Source organism: Eublepharis macularius, chromosome 14 (genome assembly GCF_028583425.1).
Source record: "Eublepharis macularius isolate TG4126 chromosome 14, MPM_Emac_v1.0, whole genome shotgun sequence".
NCBI classification, from domain to species: Eukaryota; Metazoa; Chordata; class Lepidosauria; order Squamata; family Eublepharidae; genus Eublepharis; species Eublepharis macularius.
In genome coordinates, this window is record NC_072803.1 from 58078766 (window position 1) to 58103468 (window position 24703).

The window sequence follows — 24703 nt, forward strand, 5'->3', positions numbered from 1 at the left end:
GAATTGGCTGGCATCTTGACCTTTCATTTCCCTGGCACTTGGGCTGAATTTCATTTCCCTGGCATTTGTGCTGAGCCCAGTATTTAGGGGCCCAAATTGTGTGCTTTATCTCTCACCTGCTCTTCATGTTTTTCTAGGACCGCTTGAAAGACCTGAATGGCCAAGCCGACAGCCTGATGACCAGCAGTGCTTTCGACACCTCCCAAGTTAAGGACAAGCGCGACACTATCAATGGACGTTTCCAGCGGATCAAAAGCATGGCAGCCGCCCGCCGTGCAAAACTGAACGAGTCCCATCGTTTGCATCAGTTCTTCCGGGACATGGATGACGAGGAGTCTTGGATCAAGTAAGAACTTCAGAGGCTTAATATACAGCACTCTCTGTGGTGTTGTCCACACAAGGTAGCTGTTGGGCTCGAGAGGGGATTTTTAAAAAACCTATTTGCTCTCTTTTCCCTCTGGCATTCAGGGAGAAGAAGCTGTTGGTCAGCTCAGAGGATTACGGCAGAGACCTAACTGGAGTGCAGAACCTGAGAAAGAAGCATAAACGGCTGGAGGCAGAATTGGCAGCCCACGAACCTGCCATCCAGGTAGAAGCTTGGAATAGGGCACTGAAGATTCTTCTTGGCACAGTTCTCCACGTTAACCCTGGTTTGGGTCCTCTTGGATAACAATTCTGTTACAACCGAATAAACATTGTATCTTCAAATCGCCAATTATGGAGCTGTGCAGAGTACTAAAATAACACCTACATGTGTATTCAGGGCCAAAACTCAGCTTTAGGATACATCATGAAAACTCAGCATACCTTGTATTAATCTGGGTAACATCTGTGATTTGTAGAATTTCTAAAAACTTTGTATTGTTTGGAAAGGAGTAGAGGAGTTAGCTGGAGGGCAGAAGATTTGAGTCTTGGAGAGCTGGGGGTATTAAGGATGAAGTCTGCACAGTAAAGAACTGTATTATCTCCTCGCCACAGGGAACTCTATCCAGAGCAGGAGGTTTCTTTGTTCTTTGGCCATTTTAAAAATACATTTGGATGTCTCCCATCTGTCTTCTATTTTTTAAAATCGTATTCTTGGTAAAAAGCAGAGATTATCCAGATTTTGAGCTTCGATTGGTATTTGTAGCAGAGATAAAATAAAAACCCCTTTAAGAGTGTTATGGAGAGCTGTGCAAGCCGAGCATGCTGATGATGAGTATTCAGTACCATGCAAACCTATATTTACCTTTTGTCATGATAGAGCAGGCCAACTGGATTTACTCTTCCTCAGTTTATAAGTATGTATCAAGTAGTTTATACTTTCACAAAGCACACTAAATTATTTATAAATATGTGATTTTTTTAAAAAATTACACATCTGCTAAAGTGAGGAAATGTACGTAGCAGTGCAGAGAAATTGCAGGGCACCGTGCACGCCTTCCAACAGCCTCTGACTTTCGTCTGTTGCTCAGGGTGTGCTGGACACAGGAAAGAAGCTGTCTGATGACAACACCATTGGAAAGGAAGAGATACAGCAGAGACTGGCTCAGTTTGTGGAGCACTGGCAAGAGCTCAAGCAACTGGCTGCCGCTCGGTGAGTGAGACCCAGTTCTGAGATAGCTGGGCTTTAATTCCAGCTTGCCTTCTTCTTGGGGAAGAGGTCTAAGTAAACCTAGAGCCAAGTGTAAGAGGAAATCTTTTTTGTGGATCAAACAACATTTTAAAATGTTTTCAGTAAGCAAGCCTTGGAGAAACACAGAACTCTTCTTCAAGTGGGTAAACATTGCACCTATGCTCTTTTTGTAGTCCTATTTAGTCCCATTCTGGGCGAAACATCAGACTGGTGAGTTCAGAAGCTTTGTTAATTGGATTCCAAGTAGGCCTTATGGGCAAGATCTGTTGGAAAAAGTCCCTGTGCGAAAGAGAAAGCAGATGGGGAGAATAATATCTGTTTGGTTTAGAAATGAAGAATCAAAGACACGACACACAAAACGATATTTTTTCTTGTACTTCTGTTGACAGTGGTCAGAGGCTAGAGGAGTCCTTGGAGTACCAGCAGTTTGTGGCTAACGTGGAAGAAGAGGAAGCCTGGATCAACGAGAAAATGACACTGGTGGCCAGTGAAGATTACGGTGACACCCTTGCTGCCATCCAGGTGTGCAGGAGGCAATGTCCTGTCCGCTGCACCGCGAGGGCTCTCAGCAAATACCAGTTTACTAGCAGGAAGAAAGAGTTCTGGTCATGTAAAGCAGAGAGCCTTTTAGAACACTGCCCGCTAGTATTGTGCCACATCCCTTAGCATTTGGTCTGGAGGGATCCACTGGATACATTTGGAGCAGAATGGCAGCCCATGCAGCCTAGCACCAAGTCCTCTTCATACAGACTTGATGTGCATGAAAAGTAACATCTCCACTGAATAGCAAGTTGTTAAACTAACTTTCAGATCACTTCAGATATCATCAGTATATCTAATTCTCAACATAGCCAAATCTATAGATAGTTAAATCCAGAGATGCAAATGCCTTCAGAGACCATTACTAGGCAACCATAAAAGTATTGCAAGGCTTCAAGCCTCAGTTTCTGTCAGTAAAAGACAGGGGTGAGGGGCCAGGTCCTTTCCAGGGTTCTTTTGGCCTTTGAGAGAAGACGCATTAGGGCCAGGCCCAGCAGCAACCACTGGGTAACTTGATGCCACACGAGTTGCATGACTCATCTATGACTGGCTGCTTGCTACTGTTAAAAAGCAGTCCTCCCCACAAAAGCTGATGAGGTGTAATGGTTAGAGTTTCATCCCAGGATCTGGGAGACCCAAGTTCAAATCACCACTCTGCCATGGAAGCTCACTGGATGACTTTGGGCCAGTTAACACTGTAGGAAAATGTCAGGCTATGAGGGCTGCTAGGAGAAGGGAAACAGGGAAATAGTGGGAAGGGGGAAATGAGACCCTCCCAACAAGTCTTTGCAGGTCCCCCACTTGTAAGCTTTCTCTTACAGCAGGTTGTGTCTCTGGGAAATATTTTGGGGCTTGTTTAGTTTACTTTATTTAAAATACTTCAATCTCACCATCAATGGCAGGTCAGGGCAGCTTACAAAAAGCAGTATTCACCAGCACTCCACAACAGTTCTGTTCCAGCTCTTACAAATGTGCCTTCCTTCCAGGGCTTGCTGAAGAAGCATGAAGCGTTTGAGACCGATTTTACAGTGCACAAGGACAGAGTGAATGATGTCTGTGCTAACGGTGAAGATCTCATTAAGAAGGTGAGCGGGGACCCTGGTGCAGCTGTTCAGGTTGAGTACAAGGTCTGCATATAAGAAAGCAGTTTGTAAACCAAAAGAAGCCGCTCCTGCTGAGGTGCTGTGGAGTTGTCACTCTTTGATACATCCATTTATGTGACCCTTTTCACGTGATTCATGCGATCTGTCCCTTTTTAAAGACTTCTTAACCTAAATCAGCAAGATAGCTAAGGCCACCCCATCTCGCCTTGGCTCAAGGGTGCTCCCATTTTACACTTTCATGACGCTCGGCTATAAAATCTCGCCTAGGTAGCATATCCAGATATTTAATGCTCAAAGTGGGACAGAATTGCACATTTTAGTTAGGAGCAACATGCATGTTTTCCCCTCCTTTGGCAGAACAATCACCATGAAGAGAATATTACTGCAAAGATGAAGAGCCTGAGGGGCAAAGTGTCTGAGCTGGAGAAAGCGGCAGCCCAGAGGAAGGCCAAGCTGGATGAGAATTCTGCCTTCCTCCAGTTCAACTGGAAAGCTGATGTGGTGGAGTCGTGGATAGGTACGTGCAGTGCCTCGAGGACAGGCGGAGAGGACAGAGGCACCCACCCACCTCATCTGAAGGGCTGAGAAGTTTCCCGTCCAGTGAAGAGAGGAACTTGACAGGGCCCTGTTGGGATCCCGGCCGTTGTATTTGATTATCGGTCTTGTAATACAATTAGTACTAATGTGCCAGTTCTTCAAATATGTATTATCTGGTGGTTTCTGTCTTCTTTAACTTAGGAAACCATCTTGTTGCTTTTTTGGTTCTCGTTCATGAGCATTCTTTTTTCCTCCTTTATTTCCCCTGGGTTCTAGTTTTGTGAAGCCTGTCAATCCCCCAACTAAATAAAGGAGGAAAATGGAAACCCAGTGTCAAGAAAGCAGTCCCTTTCCCTCATCCTGCCCCCATCCAGAGTTCCTTTTGCTTCATTTTAGGAAGTGGGTTTTTGAGCACAGGATTTATTCTATGTTTTTCTCTTCTTGTAGGTGAAAAGGAAAACAGCCTCAAGACAGACGACTATGGCCGAGATCTCTCTTCCGTGCAAACGCTCCTAACCAAACAGGTTGGTAAAGGCTGGATATGTGAACCTCAACAGGCGTATTTCAGGAACTGGCACTGATTTCCTGAACATCCCTAAACACAGCAAAGTTTTAAGCATAATCTTTTCCTCTCTTAATGTTATAGGAAACCTTTGATGCTGGACTGCAGGCCTTCCAGCAAGAAGGGATTGCCAACATCACGGCCCTCAAAGATCAGCTTCTCGCAGCCAAACACATCCAGTCCAAAGCCATTGAGGCGCGGCATGCCTCTCTCATGAAACGCTGGAACCAGCTGCTGGCAAATTCAGCTGCCAGGAAAAAGAAACTCCTGGAAGCCCAAGAGCATTTCAGAAAGGTGAGTGTAAAATCTGTAGGCGTCAGTAATTGAGAGTCAAGCTAGTACCCACGGAAGAGGCCCGTATCTCTACAGACCACCTGCTACAAGGCTGGATTATCTCCCTTCTGCTCCCCTCATCATCCTACATGAGCCAGCCCACATTAACTGGCAGACAGACTGCAGCTGCTTTTGGGAAGCCTAAGTAACTTAAGCAAGTGATCCAAGCCCTGGAGTGCTAGAGAGGGAAAACTGCACAGATCCAGGGAAGCGTAGCTGCTTTTGCAACTCGTAGAAAGTATGTCTTCAGACACAAGTTTCTTTATATTGTCGAAGGCTTTCACGGCCGGAGAACGATGGTTGTTGGGGGTTTTCCGGGCTGTATCGCCGTGGTCTTGGCATTGTAGTTCCTGACGTTTTGCCAGCAGCTGTGGCTGGCATCTTCAGAGGTGTAGCACCGAAAGACAGAGATCTCTCAGTGTCAAGGTTTGACACTGACCTCCCCTATCTACCTCCTCCCAAAGAACAAAACCCTGCGAGTCTAGAGCGAGTCTCCTACCCAGTCTCCAGGTGCAGATCCAGCAGTCAGCACAGCAGGTCCAGCAGTAAGTCCCAGGCAGGCCAGCCAAGTCACAGCCCAGACCCCAGAGACAGAGGCAAGCCAGCAGGAAGCAGGCACCAGTCTCATGTCTCCAGGCCAGGGCAAAATGGAGGCTGGCTAAAAGGCAAGCCTCCAATTTAAAATCCCTGCAGCATTTCCAAAAAGGCACTCTACTTCCAGAGAGAATCCCCAGAGAAGGAGAGCTGCTCTAGGGATTGGACACTCTCTGAGTCCCCCCTCTATTCCCTCTCCCTCCCTCTCCCTCCCTCTCCCCCTTCCCCATCGGGTGAAAAAAAGGCAGGAAGTTGCAGGAAGTACTTTCTTCCTGCAAGTTTGCAGGAACAGCAAGAGAAGGCGCTGCCCCACCACTGGAACCTTACCAAAGCACTTAGGTGAGCTTTGCTTAGGCATTTCCGAATTGCTTCAGCAATGCTGAGGCTGATTCAGAAGTGCCAAATCTTTCTGGATCGGGCCCAATTCGGGTCGAAAACCTGAATCCTGAAGCACGCATCCCTAGACAGAACCCGAAGATTCCATAGGGCTCAAGGGTGCCAGCTAGAGCACCTGGCTTCTTGGACCCCCGGGGCTTATATGAGAATAACGCTTTATACCACATTAGGACTGCCTGGCCAACTTAATCCCTTTTTGACAAAGGACAGCCGGTTTGGGCCAGATTCCCTTTTTGCTATATTCGTACAGAGCCGTTAAAATGTAATAATTTTCTGATTGGTGGAAATAGTCTCTGACATCAGAGATGGAGTGTTGATTGGGATTGGTTAGATCTGCTAATCAATCTCACTGAGAGCAGAACCACAAGTGACAAAAGGCACAGATTGGACACTTGTCAGCTTCCCTCAAGTTTTGGTGGGAAATGTAGGCAGCTTGGCGGAATGTTGGACAAGTGACCGTTGAAAAGTCCATTGGACAGCAGTCAGAGAGTGAAGCTGCGAGACCAGGATGCCTACATTTCCCATCAAAACTTGAGGGAAGCAGACAAGTGTCCAACCTGTGTCAGGCGTCACTTGTGGTTCTGCTCTGAGGAGACTGGCTTAAATCAGACTCTGTTGCCCATCAATATCTGGGAGCTCTGAACTTTCTTTGTCCCCACTTTGGAACATCTGGGGACCCCAGAACCGGTGGGCCAGAGGTTAAGGACTTCTCCACTGTCTTGGTACTGCAAGGAACTCTGTATATGCTCTGAGGAACCTTTGAATCCACCCACACTTCTTCATTTTTTCTATAATAAACCTTTTTTTTATATAAAGGCATTTTTGGCTTCCTTGGTACAATCCATTTCTCTGGGATATTTCTCTGATTCTCTTCCCTACATGCCAGACCGTTTGGGTACTATCCAATTAGCTATAAGATAGTTTTTCAGGATTTCCACCTTGTTACTCTGTTATTTTGCTAGGACTGAACTGGAAGGGCTGCTTCCCAGTGGATCAGTCCAGCTGTTCTCAGGAGGTACCTGAGTGGTGACAAGCGACTACCTGGGTGCTTTCCAGGAAAACTTTGGTCTAAAGTTGTTTCCAGCAAGGAAAGCCACTTCCCCCTCTTTCCTAACCATAACAACATCCTAAATGCTAATCCTACCATATAAAAGGCAAGCTGTTTTGGCAACAACTCACTTTTTATCCTCGTGCAGGTGCATTCTGGCCTTTAGGCCGCTGCAAAGCACCTGCTCGCTGCCGGGAGGGGGCGCACCAAATCGACAGCCTAAGGACGCCCCCCCCCCCACAGCTCTCCTCAGAGCCCTCCCACTCTGGCCTCCAGGTCACTGTGTAGTGCCTGCTTGCCACTGGGAGAAGTGCTCAGGCCGTTGATTCGCCGGGCCCCCTTGCGGTTGCAAGCAGGTGCTTTGCAGTGGCCCCCAGGACAGAGCAGGAGGCTGCTGAGGGGAAGAAGAGCAGAATACAAATTAATTTTTGCATAGGCACATTGCCGAGAGGGGGCCTGCCAAATTGACGGCCCAAGCACTCCTCCCTGCACCTCACCTGAGGTCACTGAGGAGAAGACGGAAGCCCTGGTGGCAGTGAATGCCAAGTTACTTCCCAATTCCGACAAAATCTTTGCAAAAAATGTTGTATACAAAGAAGTCTTTCAACATTGATGACTGTTATGTTTCATGAAAAATAAAGAAGTGACCAACAACAGCTTCCTAGAGCCCATTGTATTTTTTTCACGCAACGGGCTTCGTTGCTAGTGTTTCCGTATGTGTTCTCAGTCTTGCATTGAGCTCCCTGAATGGCCCTTCACTCCTTAACGAACCTCGATGGTCGTCTTCTCTTTCCAAGGTTGAAGACCTGTTCCTGACTTTTGCCAAGAAAGCTTCAGCCTTCAACAGCTGGTTTGAGAATGCCGAGGAGGACCTGACAGATCCCGTGCGCTGCAACTCACTGGAGGAGATCAAAGCGCTGCGGGAGGCCCACGATGCTTTCCGCTCCTCACTTAGTTCCGCCCAGGCCGACTTCAACCAGTTAGCTGAGCTGGACCGCCAGATCAAGAGCTTCCGGGTGGCCTCCAACCCGTATACCTGGTTCACTATGGAAGCTCTCGAGGAAACCTGGAGGAACCTGCAGAAAATAATCAAGGTAATTGACAGTGAGGCCTGTTCCTGGACATTCCTTTGTTCCTCAGTTCCTTTGCAGACAGTGCGCTGCCAACAACAAGAGGGTGCTCTCAGCCACATATCCACGTGGACTTTTTCTGAACATTCACCCTCAGTCCTGCTGTTTGAACACATTGTTTTTTCTCATCGTCCTGCATCTTCTATTTGTGTTGTTCTGTGAGGAATAGGGATTGTACAAATGAAGCAGAGACTCTGTCCGTTCCAGTGAGCAAGGCTCGTCCCACCCCATTTTGTCCCGGTCTGCTCTGCAGTGGCCAGCTTTTCGGGGCGCATGCCGCTCCTTTTCCGCAGACTTTTCTCAGACCAGGCGCTCTCACCCTTGAGCGCCCCTACTCCCCACCACCTTTCCCCAGATTAGCCGTTTGGGTTAGGAAAGGGACCTTCATCCATGGCAGTGTCTAGTGGCACAAGAGGTGTAACATGACCCGCACTTACCCAAGCCATGGCGCCTGGAGCTGTGGAGCGGTATATTTTGTTTTTTAAAACAAATGTTGGAATCAGTGGGGAGCGTTGCTTGCACGTGAGGCTAGTCGGGCATTTGGGGACAAACACCAGATTTTGATCACTTCTGAGTATTAAGCTAACCACGGGTCCAATAATAAGTAGGTCTCTAGGAGGGATTAATTATTGAAACCACAAAGGGGGGATGAAGAAGCCAGGATGGAAAGGGGGCCGAAAGCATTGGCTGTGGTACTGAGGCAGGGGTTTGAGGCATGCTGGGAAATGTGCTCCCACCCCGAAGGGCTCCACTTGTGGGTCGTATCTGTTTCAGAGGAAGACTGCCCACCCACCAGTTTGATTGCGTGTTGCAGAAATAATGCAGCAGTAATAGCTAGGAGCCAGTTTGGCCTGGATTCAGGTTCCCCCCCCCCCCCAGCCACGAAGCTCACTAGTTGACTTTGGGCCAGTCAGTTTCTTTGCCTTACCTACTTCAAGGATAAAAGATGAGGGAGCATCACATACCAGGCCCTGAGCCTCTGTGAAGGAAAAGTGAAATGATAACAAACATAATAGATAGTGGAAAGGAAAAAAACCCGTCACCTTCCAGGGTATCAGAAATACAGAATTGCTCGTAGCAGAATCCACAATCCTTTGCACATGAAGCTGCCTTACGCGGAGTCAGACAGTTGGTCAGGCTTGTCTACTCTGACCAGCAGCTGCTCTCTGGGGTCTTGCCGAACACCAGACCCTTCTTAAGTGGAGACGGTGGGGACCGAACCTGGGACCCGCCTTCAAAACAGATGCTCTGTCACTGAACTCCGGCCCTCCTCCGTAGCCTCTGCTGAGCTCCCAGATTTCTAGAGGGTGAAGCCTGTATTTCCCGCCCTGGGATTTCAAATGTCTCTTCGTTCTTCAGGAACGTGAGTTGGAACTGCAGAAGGAGCAGCGCAGGCAAGAGGAGAATGACAAGTTGCGCCAGGAGTTCGCTCAGCATGCCAATGCTTTCCACCAATGGATTCAAGAGACCAGGTGCTGATTCTCCCCCCCACCCCATGCAATCTTCTCTTACTCTCTGACAAACCACAGACTACCCTTTCAGAGCCCCAGTGGGGAATTGCCAGCTACTTTTGCTCCAGATGGGAAGCTCCTTTGACTTTTTAGTGGTGCTTAGGCATCTCTTATGAAGGCATTGATTATGCTTATCTGAAATCAGAGGTTATTTTGAGAAAAGCGTATCCTGGCTTTTACCTCAGGTTGTTGTCCCTCTTCCAAGTGATCGTGCCTTAGGACATGGGGGGGGCAGTCCTGTCTGAGGCAGTAGCTGGTGTTAGGAGTAAAATCCTTATTCGGCCATCAATTATCATTGGGTGGTTTGGTGCAAGCCACCGTCATAAATTATCTTACTTCACAGAGAAAATTGAAGAGAAATGTGGTAAGTAACAAAGCATTTTGTTTACTGAAAGATGGTGTGTAGAGACTCAATACTGAAACGGCAGACCCTAAGGCATAGTTATCTGGGAACACTACTTTCCCGTACTTGAAATGAATGCTGTGCTTTCATCTCATTTATGTTTGCATTTGTTCCTGTGCTTCAAGTGTTCAAAGCATTTACAGTTTGACAAAGGCATTAGAGAAAAGGTTTGGGGAGAGAACAGCCAGCTCACAGAATAAACGCTCTGCCCCAAAGCACCACGTCTGGCTGTTTTTGCTTGGGTTTTGAAATGTAAACAGGAGCCACCTCTGATCATCTGTGTTTCTCTTCTTTCTCCATTCACCGCCCCCCACCCCCTCATCTGGTTCCCTTTTCTCCTGTGGCCTGGTGTTTGGACCATCCTTTCAACAGGACCTACCTGCTTGATGGGTTAGTACAAAATGAAACATTTCACAAATTTTCTTGTTTGTGGGGGTGTGCGTGAGCGTGCTTTCTTCTGCCATTGCTTTGCTTGTGACAGCTGTGTCAGAAGCTGTCTTGTCTGAGAATCTCTGCCTGGGACGTGCATGAGCAGCTTCCCCATCTGCTGTCAGAGGCACAGGAAACAGAACACAGGGCAGCTAATGAGGGGAAAAGTCCCTTTCCTGCCCCATCTCCTGGACAAGGGGATCTGGACAGGAACATGAAGTTCCCGTCGAGCTTCTTTCCATTATTCTACAGTTCTCAGCGAGCGTCACCCCCCCCCCCCCCCAGCCTGCCCTGCAAACATTTTAAGCTGTGCATTGGCCTGCAACTGTATTTCAAACCATATTTTTCGCCTTTCAAGATAGTGGAGGAAGTAAGGTGTTCATTTTTTGCCCGTTAGTAATGTCCCATGATATCAAAAGGGTTGTGTGTATTCATTGGACTATCGGATTAAACAACTGTGGTTTAGCATCTTAACTTGACAGCTGCTTTTTCTGCTACCGTGAAAGTAAAGTTCTTCTCTTAGGCACTAAATTGCAATAAAGGAATTTTAGGTTTCTAGTGTCCTAGAAGTTATGGATCAGGCTAGGCTGCTCCTGGAAGCCAAGTTAAGTCAGTCCTAGTTAGTATTTGAATGGGAGACCACCAAGGAAATCCAGGGTTGCTGCGCAGAGGCAGGCAGTGGCAAACCACCTTTGCTCGTCTCCTGTCTTGAAAACCCTGCAGGGTCGCTGTAAGTCGGCTGTAACCTGGAGGCACTTCTTACACACACATGTGAAGTTGGGAGACAAAAAATACGTCCTCAGTCCTTCAGTTCTCAGCTGAGTTCAAATGGCAAAGAAGCCAACTGCCTGCAGCAAAAAACACAATATTCCTAAAACGGAGGAATGGGTTTCCTGGAACAGGTGGTTTGTCCCTTCTTTAATGTAATTATTCACCTTGAAGAAAAAGGGTGTATTTGGCCAGCCAGCTGCTTCAAATGCCATATCAACCCTCAGCTGTATCAGAAGTGAAATGGCTGGGGGTTTTTGGGTGGGGGGGGAATCGATGGTAATTTCCTCACTTTTAGACACAGCTCCTGATGAGACCCAGTTTCTTGGCCTTGGTGCTGGTGGGTCTGGCTGGAAGCCACCAGGCCCGGGTGCTGCATGCGCTAGCTCTTCTCGCTGTGTTCTGAGTGCAGATGGATTCATTTGAGTGTCCGGTAACAGGCTGGGATCCTTCTATTTAAAAAAATTGAGAGCATTGATTTGCATTTCCAGCCTCTCTTATCAATTAACAGACTTCAGCACTGACTGCAAAATGGTGGTTCAGTTAGCTGAAGCGTAGGAGGGTTCTGTGTCAACCCAGCGCCTTCCCTCTTCTTCCTCTGTATATGGGAAACTGCACTTAACAGGATGATCTCTTTCTGCCCTTCCGCACCATTTGAGAACTGGAGCAAATCAACAGCATCCCCAGACGATAGCTCTGTTGCTGGGCTGCACCGTTTCCGACTGCCGGTGGGGGGTCCAGTATGGAGTGTTCCTGCATAGGTGGGGGAAACCCCCCACTCAGAAAAGCAGTGGGTTGGGGGAAGGAGGACTTGCTGGTCCTTCAGTGGCAGATGGTGTCCACAAGTGAGTTACTTTTCCCGCTCCATTCAGAGGTGGACTCATGCAAAAGACTTTGTTCTTGGTCCCTCTTGATACGTTCAGTCTCGCTCCATAGTAGAGCATCTGCTTGCGCACACAAGGTACACCCAGCATCTCCACTTAAAAGTATTCCAGGTGACAGACGTTGGGAAGAAGGATCTTTCTCTGCCCGAGATCCCAGAGTTAGCTGGGCCTGTGTCCTGACTCTGAAGAGGGCAGCTTTGTATGTGCGCTGCCCTACTTGTCGCCCAGCAAAGGCTCCGGCCTGTGGGGGCTTCTGCTCCTCGGTGCGAAGCATAGTTGAGTGCCTGGAGAGGTGGAATGTGCCCTACTGCCTGTGCTGGCGCCTGCTGTGGCAGTTGGCACGGCGTCGCTTGTGACTGCTGCTGTTTGTGAGCTGGTGCTGGTTTGCAGTTTGTGCTCCCTTTTTTCCATCTGGAATTCACTTGGTTTCTTTTCTTTGACTAGCATAGCATACCGTCGTGTCATTCGTGTCTATCAGTATGAAGTTGGGGATGATCTGTCTGGAAGGTTTTTCTCCTTATTTTTCTTATCTCACTGTGTTATTTTTAATTTTTAAACTGCGCACTCCTAATCCCAAAGACTCGCTTTCCTTTTGACTAACTGTCACTGCTGTGAGATGCTTTTGGCGGGGAGGGAGTGTGTTTCCTTGCGTTGGCTCACAGCTTGCTGCCCGGAATACCCCGGGCACACATTTTGACCTCTTTAAACAAGCACTGTGAGCTGTAACTTTCTGGGAGCGAAAATCGCCCAGGCAATTTGGTACCTTTATATTAATATGGAGTATTCTTAACTGCCAAACTTAGCTTGGAAGTCTGCCCCCTTGCGTTTTGGAGGGCAGAGTTTGGTTGGGATGAGAAAGGGCACCTGACTTCCCACCAAGAACTTACATTTCACAGGGACTCAAAGGAAGTGCAACCCACCTGCACGGCAGCCGAGACTCGCTGTTTGTACACAGATTATCCATTGTGATCTTGCACCATGAATGTTTCAGGACAGAGGCTCTAAATACTTTTTGAAAAACTGCTGCCTTGTTGTTTAGAAGGAAACGCAGAGTAATTTTATTTGGCTAGTTGATTCCTCTAGAGTTAACCTTAGGTTGGCCTTCCAAGGGCCTTTTTATTAAGTTCTCTATGCCAAAGATGAAAACAAACGATAAAACAAATCCTTAAATTACGGCTGTGCCAGAGTTACCCCTCTGTTCCACTGGGGTGCAAGAGGGATGGGTCCCTCGTAGGACTCCCCCCGAGGTGGTCTTTGACGAACCACCCCTGTACTGAGGCATATTCGCCCTGCAGACACCATTACCTTTGCTGTTCAAACTGAGCCAGTAGTTTTATGAAGGTTTTCCACACACGTTCTCTGTGCAAAGCCTCGCTAGAGCTCCTGTCGCTCATCGGCAATCCAAGCTCATCTCAAGCGAATCACTTGTGGTTGTGTGTGTGGGGCACAGTTGGAGGGAGGGTGGGTGAAGTTGCACTGGGAAGCCTACTCAGTCCATCGAGGAGGTGAGCGCTTTGGATTTGGCATGTGTTTCCATATGGCTTGTGGCATGGGGCTGGAAATTAACTGCCTGCAGCTGCCAAACGTAGCCAGCTCAGGACTGGATCTGGAAGATCCCACTGGCATATATTTTTTTAGTACCGAGTTTGAATTTGAAGCCTTTCTCTCATTAGAAACTGCTTAAAAGGCTGCAGTAGAGATTCGGCCTCTGGGAAAATCTCTCGGTTGTGCAAAAGACACTGATGGATTTTTGACCCCAGGGCTCATATGTAAAAAAAATCCTGCCTTGGCAGCGAAATTAGGTGATCCACCGAAAAGGCATGGCATTGATTTTGAGCCCCAATGAGTTTTTGTTTTGTTTCGGTTATTGAGAACCCCTCCTTCATTGAATCTCTTGTGTCTAGGTCTTGTATGGTGGAGGAATCGGGAACCCTGGAGTCACAGCTGGAAGCGACTAAAGTATGTACTTTCCCCTGAAGTTAATCAGAGGGGGTGGGGAAGATTTCATTTAATGACTGTGTTCCTTGAACTGAAAGTGAGAAAAATATTCAGAGTAGACTGTGGCCTGCTTGCTTTATAAGGAAGCAAGGCTTGGATCCAAAAGGGTTTGCGATAATAGTGCACAGTTTGTAGTCACTGCAAGTCAGCGGCAAGGGTGACACAGTGACTCTAGAGTATTCCTCTGGTGGTGATAGCAGAGCTGGATTTTGGGCGCCACAAAAATCCAAGCACAGGATTCGGGGCAGCACATGAACCCCCCCAAAGAGGGACGTTTTTGGACGTGAGCCCCGGGGGGGGGGGGTTAGGGAGGCACATGACCTTGCTGAAACTAAATAGGTCCGGGTCTGGTCCGTGCCAGGACGGATGGAGGACCTCTGTGGAACCCAGCATAGGCCACCTCACGTTCCAGGATGGAGGAAAAACGGGGGCCTAAAGGTTATAAGTAAATTACTCGCACGGTTATTCCAATCCTTGTACAATGTGCTTTGACTTGCTAGCTAATACTTGCTAAACGTATTATTTAATGTTTTTAAACATGTTTGTATTTGTTATCCGCCCTGAGCCTGCGAAAGCGGGGAGGGCGGAATATAAATATAATAAATTAAATTAAATTAAATTAAATTAGCTGTTTCCAGCCATCAACAAAATAGCCTGTTTTTAAGATTTTTTTTAAAAGCATCTACTTTGAAAAGAGAGTCAGATAAGGTAATGGACCAAAAGGCTGTTCGAGTGCATCCGGTTTGTAAAGATCCTCTAGCACTTTTGCTAATGTCCTTTTCTCTGCTTCTGCAATGCCGTGTCCTCTGCTGGCGGGGGGGCGGGGAGGTGTCCTGATGAGGACCACTCTTCTGCTTGCTCCACAGGCAGGGCTGTTTAAACTAGACAGGTTGTCATCGCCGCTGGCAGGGGAAAAGCTCCTCCCAGTTCAGGTCCTGCCTACTGTACAGTGCCAGGAAGATACCAGAGGTCCCAACCTTCCAATGCTCACTTGCTTCCGAAGTGGAAATTCAGCCCTGTTAGCAGTTGTAATTACAAGAGCGAAGCATGGAAGTCCTTGTGGACACTGCTAATCCAAGATGTAAAGCAAGGTGTCTTTTGTGGGATTGTTCTCGTTTCAGCCAAAAAGACCCCCACCCCCACTCGCATACTTTGCTTAATGGCGTTTGCTCTTCCCTACAGCGCAAGCACCAGGAGATCCGAGCCATGAGGAGCCAGCTCAAGAAGATTGAGGACCTCGGAGCAGCTATGGAGGAAGCTCTTATCCTGGACAACAAGTACACTGAGCACAGCACGGTGGGGCTGGCACAGCAGTGGGACCAGCTGGACCAACTCGGCATGAGAATGCAACACAATCTAGAACAGCAAATACAGGCCAGGTAACACCATGTTAATGGTGGCTGAGCATTGCAAATGGGTGGCTGAGCCAAGCAAAGATCTCTCTTGGGGGCAGGGCTGCTTAGAAGGAAAGTTGGAAAAGGATGGGGGAACCCTATAACCCAGGGGACATTTCTCCTATTTTAACTCCAGCCCTGTTTAAACACAATACTGATTGTCAGGAAGAGCTTACCCATGCAACATTGCACATGCCCCAGCATCTTACGTCAGCTGGGCCACCACAATGGTTGACTGGGCTACAGCTCTCTGACAGGAGAATACTGTGTGTTGCAGCGTTAAAATGAGATGCTGGGCATGTTCCAAGCCAGACCGGTCACGTATTCTCCCTGCTCAAGACCCTTTTTAAATTAGGACCTTATTTCTGGCCTCAATAGACAGCAGCCTATGCCTTTAGCAGAAAAAGTTGCTACTGAGCTGACCCATCGTTCTTTTTATCAGACGACCTCAGTTTCAGTTGCTTCCCCGTGAATTGGATTCACCCAGCCACGGTCACGTGCACTGGAGTTATGTGGATGGGGCAACTGACGTGAATCCTCCCATGCTCATCTCCCAACCCCCAGGAGAGCCATGTTTGCACGGTTCATGGTTCCGACATACACCCACTACTCCAACAGTGCAAGGAACAACCATGGGGAAGAGGCTTTCACTCTGCTGTGTGAATTGGGTTTATTTACAAGCCACTCTCACTAAACTGGTACTTCTTCCTTCTAGGAACACCACTGGAGTCACTGAAGAAGCCCTGAAGGAATTCAGTATGATGTTTAAGTAAGTGCAGAGTTTGATATTTGGTCAGCCTACAGCACAAAACGGTGAAGGGACTCCAAATCCCTTCTGTCCACCAACCTTCGCTCTGGTTGAGCTCTGCAGCGGAGGCTAGGCTCTTCGGGTGGAGTCAGGAAGGATATTCCAGGGCCCTTTTCTGAATGTTTTGTCATTTTTTTTTTTAAACAGTAAACTGCTAGCCCTCGTACTTCCGACAGTACAAGGGAAAAGCAAACAGGCTGTGTTGCTCTCTAGGATGTAAAGCTGCCTCCCAGTATTGTGTTGATTGGAGGAAAAGGCACGAGGATAACTGAGAAGCTCCAAGGCCATACTTTGAATGAAGTTTACCATTAATGCTTAAATATAGTAATGGTCAAGTGGGTGTCTCATGCCCAGCAGGAAAAGCAGCACAACCAGACTGCCCACAAGCAAGCTGGGGTTTTTACATACTGGTGGGAACCCCCTCGGTATGCAGGAAAAGTGATTGTAAAGTAACGGGGCGGGCGGGCTGTCTGAGCACTGAGAACGGGGCGATGAGGCCTGTGTGTGCTCTGGAAGGCACAGGATGTCCAGTCAAAGGGGGAAGTGCAGAAAGATAAGGAAACTGGCCTGCTCAAGCCATAGAAGCTTTATACAGGGAGACTTCAAAATCTTCCCCTCCCACAGGGATCCCCCCCCCCCGGCCTCCATTTGTAATCACAAAGGCAGTGAAAGGGCCCCGACAGACAAGACTGGAAATACCGCATGAGTGGGAGACTCCCCGGATATGCAGAATAAGCACAACGCTGCTCCCAGCCAGGAAATAGGAGCCTGATGAGTATACTGAGCATGCTCATTGCCCTCGGTCTGGGTGCAGCATTTGAGAGGCAGTTAAACTGGAGGGGGGGGGGTCGTGCGCAGGGGATTAGCTTGCTCTAGCTCTTCAGAGCTTGTAGTCTCCTCAGAGGAGACACTTGGGGAAGAAGGATTTCCAAATAGCCCCTTCACCACAGATTTTGGGAAGGGGCTTGGGCTATCAGATTCCTGATGTCCAGTTATTGGATATCGATATAAATTATTAATCCCAGCATTCCTTTGCAGATGGAAGTGTCATTGGGGGGGTCCTTTGTAAACTGCCTGAAAAGGACTGTGGGTGGTTAACTAGTTACTTTAATAGCTTTTCGTCTTTTCTTTCAGACACTTTGACAAGGATAAATCTGGTCGGCTGAATCACCAGGAGTTTAAATCTTGCCTGCGCTCTCTAGGCTACGACTTGCCTATGGTGGAGGAAGGAGAGCCGGATCCAGAATTTGAGGCTATCCTTGACACCGTTGACCCCAACAGGTACACAGCCATCAGGCATGTTCTAAATCGGGCACTACCCAGAGCCAGGGGATCGCTTCCACTCTGAAAACCCCCTTTACTTTGAAAAACATTTAGCCTCCCCACTTGCAGAAATGGTTACAGATCAGGCAGGTGTTGAAGGAATTCTTTCAGTCTTTATATTTTGAATCAAGCTCTCCCCTTATTAATATAACTTTAAATTAGATGTATATCATATAGAGTCTGTCCTGATTACACTTCTTTTCCTGCTTCCAAAGTGGTCCTTGAAGCCAAGTATAAACTGTTCACCTCTGACTTTTTATTATGGTCTTCAGACCTGAGACTGACTTGGCTAGATTCCTGGTCACCATCAAACTTGTTTTCCAGCCTAAAAGCCCCGCCCTTTCAAACAGAAATTTTGTTAGGTATTTCTTCCTTCCTTGGTTTAACTGAGCATGCAGAGGGGCGGAAAAAACTCTTGTTTCCCAGCGTGTGTTCCTCTCTACAGGGATGGCCACGTCTCTCTGCAAGAATACATGGCCTTCATGATCAGCAGGGAGACCGAGAATGTGAAGTCCAGCGAAGAGATTGAAAGTGCTTTCCGTGCCCTCAGCTCAGAGGGCAAGCCCTACGTGACCAAGGAGGAACTCTACCAAGTAAGGGCATATTGCAGGGGGGGGGAGGGGGGATTGAAAGTGCTTTCCGTGCCCTCAGCTCAGAGGGCAAGCCCTACGTGACCAAGGAGGAACTCTACCAAGTAAGGGCATATTGCAGGGGTGGGGTGGGGAGGGGGGGATTGAAAGTGCTTTCCGTGCCCTCAGCTCAGAGGGCAAGCCCTACGTGACCAAGGAGGAACTCTACCAAGTAAGGGCATATTGCAGGGGGGTGGTGGGGAGGGGGGATTGAAAGTGCTTTCCGTGCCCTCAGCTCAGAGGGCAAGCCCTATGTGACCAAGGAGGAACTCTACCAAGTAAGGGCATATTGCAGGGGGGGGGGGTGGCGGGGAGGGGGGGGGATTGCCCTTGGGCTTTCTCCTGCTCCAGGGAGACCATGGCACAGCTCTCTCTATCCCAAATAACTCAACCAGCTTTTCGTGATGAGCAGACTGGTGGGCCCTGCTGCTGCTCATTATTTGGCTCTAGTTATTCCGGTGCATGTGTAAGTCAGTGTTGACCTTAATTGTAGACTGTGCTGTGGAAAGGTTGGCTATGGCTGTTTTAAAATCATACAAGCGGCTACTGAACGAAGTGCATGCAGGTTGTGGACCAGCATTGGGTGGGCCTTCTGACTCTTTCAAACCATGCTGGGTCTTACGTTTTGTGTAGATGGGAAAGCGGGCTGTGGCCCACCAGGTTTTGTTTCCCTAGCGTTGCTTCTTTGATGCCAGGCCCGGCTTCCTTGATTGCAGCAGGAGGGCCTGTGCTTGATGAAAATGCAGCAGGAGCCGGTTACTGACAGGGTCATGCGTAGCGAGACCTGAGCTGCTACCCCCCCCCCCCACTTTTTACACAAATGCTTCCCCCCCCCCCCTTTCACTGATTCTCTCTTTCAGAACCTGACCCGGGAACAGGCAGACTACTGCATCTCTCACATGAAGCCCTACATGGACAGCAAAGGCAGGGAGCTTCCCTCTGCCTACGACTACATTGAATTTACACGCTCGCTCTTTGTGAATTGATATCCAGCACCAGCACTACGGGATTCCCCAAATGCACTCGCCTCCGCTGCCTCTTCGCTCTCTGCATGTGTCCACCGTTGTGCTCTAAGATAATCCATGTGACTCTCTGGTGTAACCTTAACCTGCATAGCTTAAACTCCTCTTAGTACAAAGAGCCAAACCCGTTGCTGTGTATGCTTCAATAAAAGTTACTGGTCCAAGTGAGACTTGGTTATGGCTGGTTAATGATGCCCTAAAAAGTTTGCTCCTCTCGACTGAGGAAAATGCATTCTTCTCCCAGCCCCCACTCAGCTGGTGGTCATGTCTCCATCAAGCAATATAAGTAGCCTGAACAATATGCAGCACCTTATATAGATATTTAAGGGTCTTTTATTAGTGTCCTTGTTAATCTGTGATCTCGTTTGCCAACTGGTCCAGGTGATTCATTTCGCGTGGTCCTACTGCTGTGAAATCTGAACTTAACTGCCATATTTTCACCGTGCCGCGGCCATCTCCAGCAGCGAGAAGCTGGGTCTGTCTGCTGTTGAACTCTAAACAGTATACGGGGGTCTGGTCAGGCGTTTGCTGGATAGAAACGGATGGCTTCTGAGAGCTTTTCCCAAAGTCAAACAGCTGCACTTCCCCTTCAAAACAAAGAACATTAACATGTTGTACTATGTGTAATCGCATTAAAAACAGCAACTATTTTGCTAAGGCACCGTTGTAGTAATATGCATTCTTAATAAATCCTGGCACAAAATCCTGTGAGCCTCAGCAGGCAGAGAGACAAAAACTGAAGTCAAATTTTATGTGAAGAGTTTAAAAGAGTCTTTGGTTCTGATCAATGCACAGCTGTTGCCACAGGATGCAATCCAGGCGCAATTTGCCATGTGCTAAATCTCAATGTCAGCAGTCACACGTGAGCATTTACTAGCCAGACCCATGGCCCCTTGCCTGCAGTGTGGCCACAGGCCTTTCAGGAGCCTCAACACTCCTTTAGTTTGCCAGTTATTCACTGCCTAAAACAAAATTCAAATTCAATTTGAGGCAAATTGGGCAGCCACATACAAGTCTGAAAATTAATCCGTATGCTTTCTGCCAGTATAGAATAAATCCTCTGCTTTGCATCTGGTGCCTCACATAAAGCCATCAGGCAGCAGTTAATTTCAAGGGTTTTTTAAATCATAACAAGATTCTTCACCCTCCACACCATCTAATTTTAAAACTAGCACCACTTCATTGCTATCCGTTTTAGTTGCTGCTCCAAGTTAGAGCACAGAATTTCTTAGACTGACCTTTTTAAATCTCTGCTTATAACAACAACAACAACAGATTTATATACCGCCCTTCAGGATGATTCAACACCCACTCAGAGCAGTTTACAAAGTATGTTATTATCCCCACAACAATCACCCTGTGAGGTGGGTGGGGCTGAGAGAGCTCTGAGAGAGCTGTGACTGACCCAAGGTCACCCAGCTGGCTTCAACTGGAGGAGTGGGGAATCAAACCCGGCTCTCCAGATTAGAGTCCCGCGCTCTTAACCACTACACCGAACTGGCTCTCAAACTGGCTTGAGAGACGACGACCATTCTTTTTGTCAGTCTAATTTTAATGCTATCTAATGATACAACTTCCAATTTAAGTTTTCTCCTAGCACTAATCCCTTTTAAAAGCTAGCGCACACCTACCATCACCAGAAGCAGCGGCAAAAACCAAAGGCCGTACTGGAGACCACCTCACACTGAAAATATATTTCTTTGATAACTGAAGAGAAATAAGTGGTTGAGCTTGTAACATGGAATGCAAATGGATGTGGCCATCAGTTCCTCCACTCAAAAAAAGATTCCTGGAAGTAAACAAATGTTGAGTAAGGAGATGAGAAACTTTCAGCCGTCCAGGGTGACTTCTTTGCAGAGGTATACTTTTAAGTGACTGCAGCCTTGTCTAAATAAGGCAAATGATTCCTGTTTGTTGTCTAAAATCACTAAAGCACATCTCTGAACTAAAACCTTTTAGAGCCTTTTGCTGATACACAGCTTGAACTTACTTAAATGTGGGCCGCAGCACTTAAGAGAAGAAAGTTAGATCATTTCTCCCTTACAGCTTTCAGAGACACTGGTAACGCCATGTACTTTTATAAAGTAGCTGCTGATCTCCATAGCAAGTAAAGTTACAAATTCACGGATCCCCTTGCTAAAACCGTTCAGGCACTTGCCAGCTTGCTACAGTTCTTGGTTGGCTTTTCACCTAATCCTCCATTGACCTACAAACTGCTGTTCAGGTTGAAGTCTAGCAGTGCACATTACTTGCCTGTGGAAAGGTGAGCAGCTCACAGAATAGACTGGTCCTCCATGTGGGGAGAAGACAAATTGTGCTGGAGCCTTAAGTGCAAAAGAGCAGCCTCTCTGCAGAGCAATGGTCTCAACTGCAGTGGAGCACTTCAGCAAAAAGCCACCTTCCGTGCCAGTGACAAAGACGCTAGGCTCGAAGTGGGAGAAGGAGAGGGATGTCACGCCCACCACCATGTCTCCCCGTGAATGCTGGGAGCAGAAGGGAAGACGTCATGAGGTTCACAGGCCAAAGCAAAACCAGCACCTTTTCACAATCTTTGCTAAGAAACCACGAGGGCCGCTTATTGCTCCAGTGGAAAGCCTAAGCCTATCACTATACTTCCAAGGTGTAATCTCAATCCAATGGAAATTTCCACTGAGAGCCAAAGCTACAAGTGATGCCTGACACGAGTTGGACATGTTTTGATGGGAAGTGTAGGTGTCCTGGTCTTGCTGCTTGGCTCTCTGTGTAAAAGCCCATTTAATTGAAGGGAGAACATACGGTTGGCAGGGGAGGGCTGGCAGTGGGCTCTCGCCGGGCACCCCCCTTTCCCTCTGCTGGGTGTGTGTGTTGGGGGTTTCAGGGCCCCTCGCCTGCCCCCTTGAACCAGGGCCGCATTCCCAGTGCTGGTGATGCCCGGGGGGGCGTGAGCGCTTCCCCTTCCCCGCTGCCTGGCCGAGCATCCATGCCTGGCTGTTCCAGGGCAGCACGGCAGCTGGCCAGAGCATTCGCCCCTTGCTCACCCCCTCCCTCCCTACACCACAACTCCGGGCCCAGCTCGGCCTGGCCAAGCAGGCACGCCAGGCTGCGCTGCAATGGACAAGGTGAGCTGGAGCGTCATCGCCTCCCCCGGCCCGACCCCCCCAGAGCCTTCAGGCCGCAGCCCAGCCTGGCTACATGTGCGCCCAGGCATGAGGAGAGAATTGACAAAAACTGGCCCCCCTTTCCATTTACTGAAATCCTCCACTGGATCCAGCCCAGACTGTCAAGTGGGCATTCCCCATCTGGGGAGGAAGGTAACTGGAGCAGGTAACTCCTCTAAGTACCGGTCATTCCTGCCTTGCAATGATGAGTTTTTTTCCTGAGTTCTCTCCATCGTGGGTTACTGTGGTAGCACAGTCTGAATGAACTAACCTGCCTGTCCCTTGGGCTTAGCTAGCTTGGGTGGAAAGGGAGCAGAACCGAGTAGTTTTGCCATCATGTATGAGCTGTTGACCTGAGGAGGACAGGAAGTGAGAGGGAAGGCAGGGTAGTTTAGATTCTCTCTCGTGGTCACAAATGCTGCTGCTCTTCTCCCAAAGGCAGAAACCCGAAGGCCTTTCAGACTGGGTGCCAATTTGGCCAGGCCTCCGCATTGCAAACCCTGCAGCTCTCTCACCTTCTTCAGTTTAGTGCTCCTGGGGATTTGCTGACACACCAAGGAAAAGCCATCCGTGATCTTAAGCAGGCCGTCTCTCTCCTCCTGCCACACCAAGATTTTCCCATCTGTGGACACACTCAAAACGTGGAAGGGGTGGCCGTGCTTGGAGCCCTGTATCCAGCCAACCTGACACAAAAGTGAGGGGTCAAAGCCAGCACCTTGCTGAATCCACTGGGGCATTAAGCAAGCAAGACAAGACAAGACCCTGGAGAGAAGGCATGCCTCTGAAGGAAGAGAGCCAGTTTGGTGTAGTGGTTAGGAGCGCGGGACTCTAATCTGGAGAGCCGGGTTTGATTCCCCACTCCTCCGCTTGAAGCCAAACCTTGGGCTAGTCACGGCTCCCTGGAGCTCTCTCAGCCCCACCCACCTCACAGGGTGTTTTGTTGCGGGGATAATAATGGCATACTTTGTACACCGCTCTGAGTGGGTGTTAAGTCGTCCTGAAGGCAGTATATAAATCAAATATTATTAAAGTGCTCAGTAGCCCCCTGCCCACCCACTTCCTGAGGTGGGGCCTTCCCAAGTTGAATCCCTCTCAGCCTTTGGCAGGGAGTATCCATTCCTGGGGAACATTAGTCAGATATTTGCAGCCAGGGCTTTTTTTCTGGGAAAAGAGGTGGTGGAAATCAGTGGGTTGCCCTTGGAGAAAATGGTCACATGGCTGGTGGCCCCGCCCCCTGATCTCCAGACAGAGGGGAGTTTAGAGATCAGGGGGCGGGGGCACCAGCCATGTGACCATTTTCAAGAGGTTCCGGAACTCCGTTCTACCGCGTTCCAGCTGAAAAAAGCCCTGTTCGCAGCTGTGAGGACTAGACACTTTTTTGGGGAATAAAAAGCAAAAAATTTGCAGGAGGTTGAGTTTGGCACCTTGTGCAATCACAGACCCCACTGCTCTGGCAAAAAGATAGTTAGCTTGTATAACCAAGCCCAATAGCCACTAAGCTTTAGAACAATCCTGCCTTGCCCGGTTTCATTTAAGAAAGGATACAAACGTGACTGAAAGGTCAGAATTATTGATACACAGAGTTAAGTGAGAAGTTGTGCCATTTTGTAGGCCCATGGGCCACGATTTAAGGGGGAAAGCGTGCAGTGTACCCAGAGGCAGCATTAAAGCTCTGCCTCACTAGCCTCTTAATTTGCTATCTATTAGTCAAAAGGATTGGGTGCGCTCAGCTGTAAGAGGCTATCCCTGAAACACTCACCCTCTTCTGACAAAGGGATTCCAATCCCATGAACGTCTGTGTGCTCAAGAACCAGAGGAGATTATGGCAATGGCCTTTGGAAAACCCTCCCTCCCTCACCTGATAAACTGGATCAGTGTGAGTGTCATCTGTCATGCCCGTCCTCCAGACCAACGGGTCTTCTATCCTGCTGGTGTCCCATACCAGGACCTCCCCAGTGAAAAGACCTCCTGAAATGGACAAGAGACCATCATAAAACAATGCGAAAGCCTCAATGTGTAAAATGTTAACATGTAATTTCATACTCTACACAGACTATTTGCCAGTTTGGTGTAGTGGTTAAGAATGCCGGGACTCTTAATAAAGAACTGGGTTTGATTTTTGGCCATTTGGGGCCCATTTCCGAAGGGATCGGGGCTGGAACGGCCAGGATCGTGTCGGTGCCGGGCGGGGGAACCCTCCCCTGCCTGGCACTGACCAGGTCCGGGCTGTTTTGGCCCTGATCCAGGCTCAAACAGGCCTCAAATGGCCATTTTTGGCCTTTTGGGGCCCATTTCAGCCGGAGTCAAGGCCAAAACCACCAGGATTTGGTTGGTGTCTGGCAGGGGACCCCTTCCCTGCCCAGCACTGGCCCAATCTGGGCTGTTTGGGGCCTGATCCAGGCCCAAACGTACCCAAAATGGCAATTTTGAGCCATTTTGGGCCCGTTTTGGCCTGGATTGGGACCAAAACGGCCCTGATCGGGCCACTGCCAGGTGGGGGAACACTCCCCCATCTGGCAGCAGCCGAATCCTGGCCATT

General features: G+C 48.6%; 2 protein-coding genes across 8 annotated transcripts in view; one reads left to right on the plus strand and one right to left on the minus strand.

Annotated features, from left to right (window-relative positions):
* SPTAN1 (spectrin alpha, non-erythrocytic 1) overlaps positions 1-19195 on the plus strand; it is an 81319-nt gene extending 62124 nt beyond the window's left edge. For 5 of the 6 annotated variants that reach the window (XM_054997497.1, XM_054997499.1, XM_054997500.1 and 2 more), the window contains 17 exons: positions 138-346; positions 469-589; positions 1455-1576; positions 2005-2137; positions 3142-3240; positions 3616-3775; positions 4243-4319; positions 4442-4651; positions 7526-7822; positions 9218-9330; positions 10145-10162; positions 13758-13812; positions 15034-15230; positions 15961-16014; positions 17188-17334; positions 17822-17969; positions 18866-19195. In XM_054997497.1, coding sequence (XP_054853472.1) covers positions 138-346; positions 469-589; positions 1455-1576; positions 2005-2137; positions 3142-3240; positions 3616-3775; positions 4243-4319; positions 4442-4651; positions 7526-7822; positions 9218-9330; positions 10145-10162; positions 13758-13812; positions 15034-15230; positions 15961-16014; positions 17188-17334; positions 17822-17969; positions 18866-18991 — 2286 coding nt within the window. In that variant the 3' untranslated portion in view covers positions 18992-19195. Of the gene's footprint in view, positions 1-137; positions 347-468; positions 590-1454; positions 1577-2004; positions 2138-3141; positions 3241-3615; positions 3776-4242; positions 4320-4441; positions 4652-7525; positions 7823-9217; positions 9331-10144; positions 10163-12297; positions 12361-13757; positions 13813-15033; positions 15231-15960; positions 16015-17187; positions 17335-17821; positions 17970-18865 lie in introns of all 6 variants that reach the window. The other variant, XM_054997502.1, reaches the window with a different exon arrangement.
* An 11-nt stretch (positions 19196-19206) lies between these two features.
* Positions 19207-24703, minus strand: part of DYNC2I2 (dynein 2 intermediate chain 2) — a 45559-nt gene continuing 40062 nt past the window's right edge. For both annotated transcript variants that reach the window (XM_054997505.1, XM_054997504.1), the window contains exons 5-9: positions 24023-24132; positions 22680-22847; positions 21281-21510; positions 20659-20816; positions 19207-19614 (exon numbers count right to left, since the gene is read on the minus strand). In XM_054997505.1, coding sequence (XP_054853480.1) covers positions 19376-19614; positions 20659-20816; positions 21281-21510; positions 22680-22847; positions 24023-24132 — 905 coding nt within the window. In that variant the 3' untranslated portion in view covers positions 19207-19375. The remainder of the gene's footprint in view (positions 19615-20658; positions 20817-21280; positions 21511-22679; positions 22848-24022; positions 24133-24703) is intronic.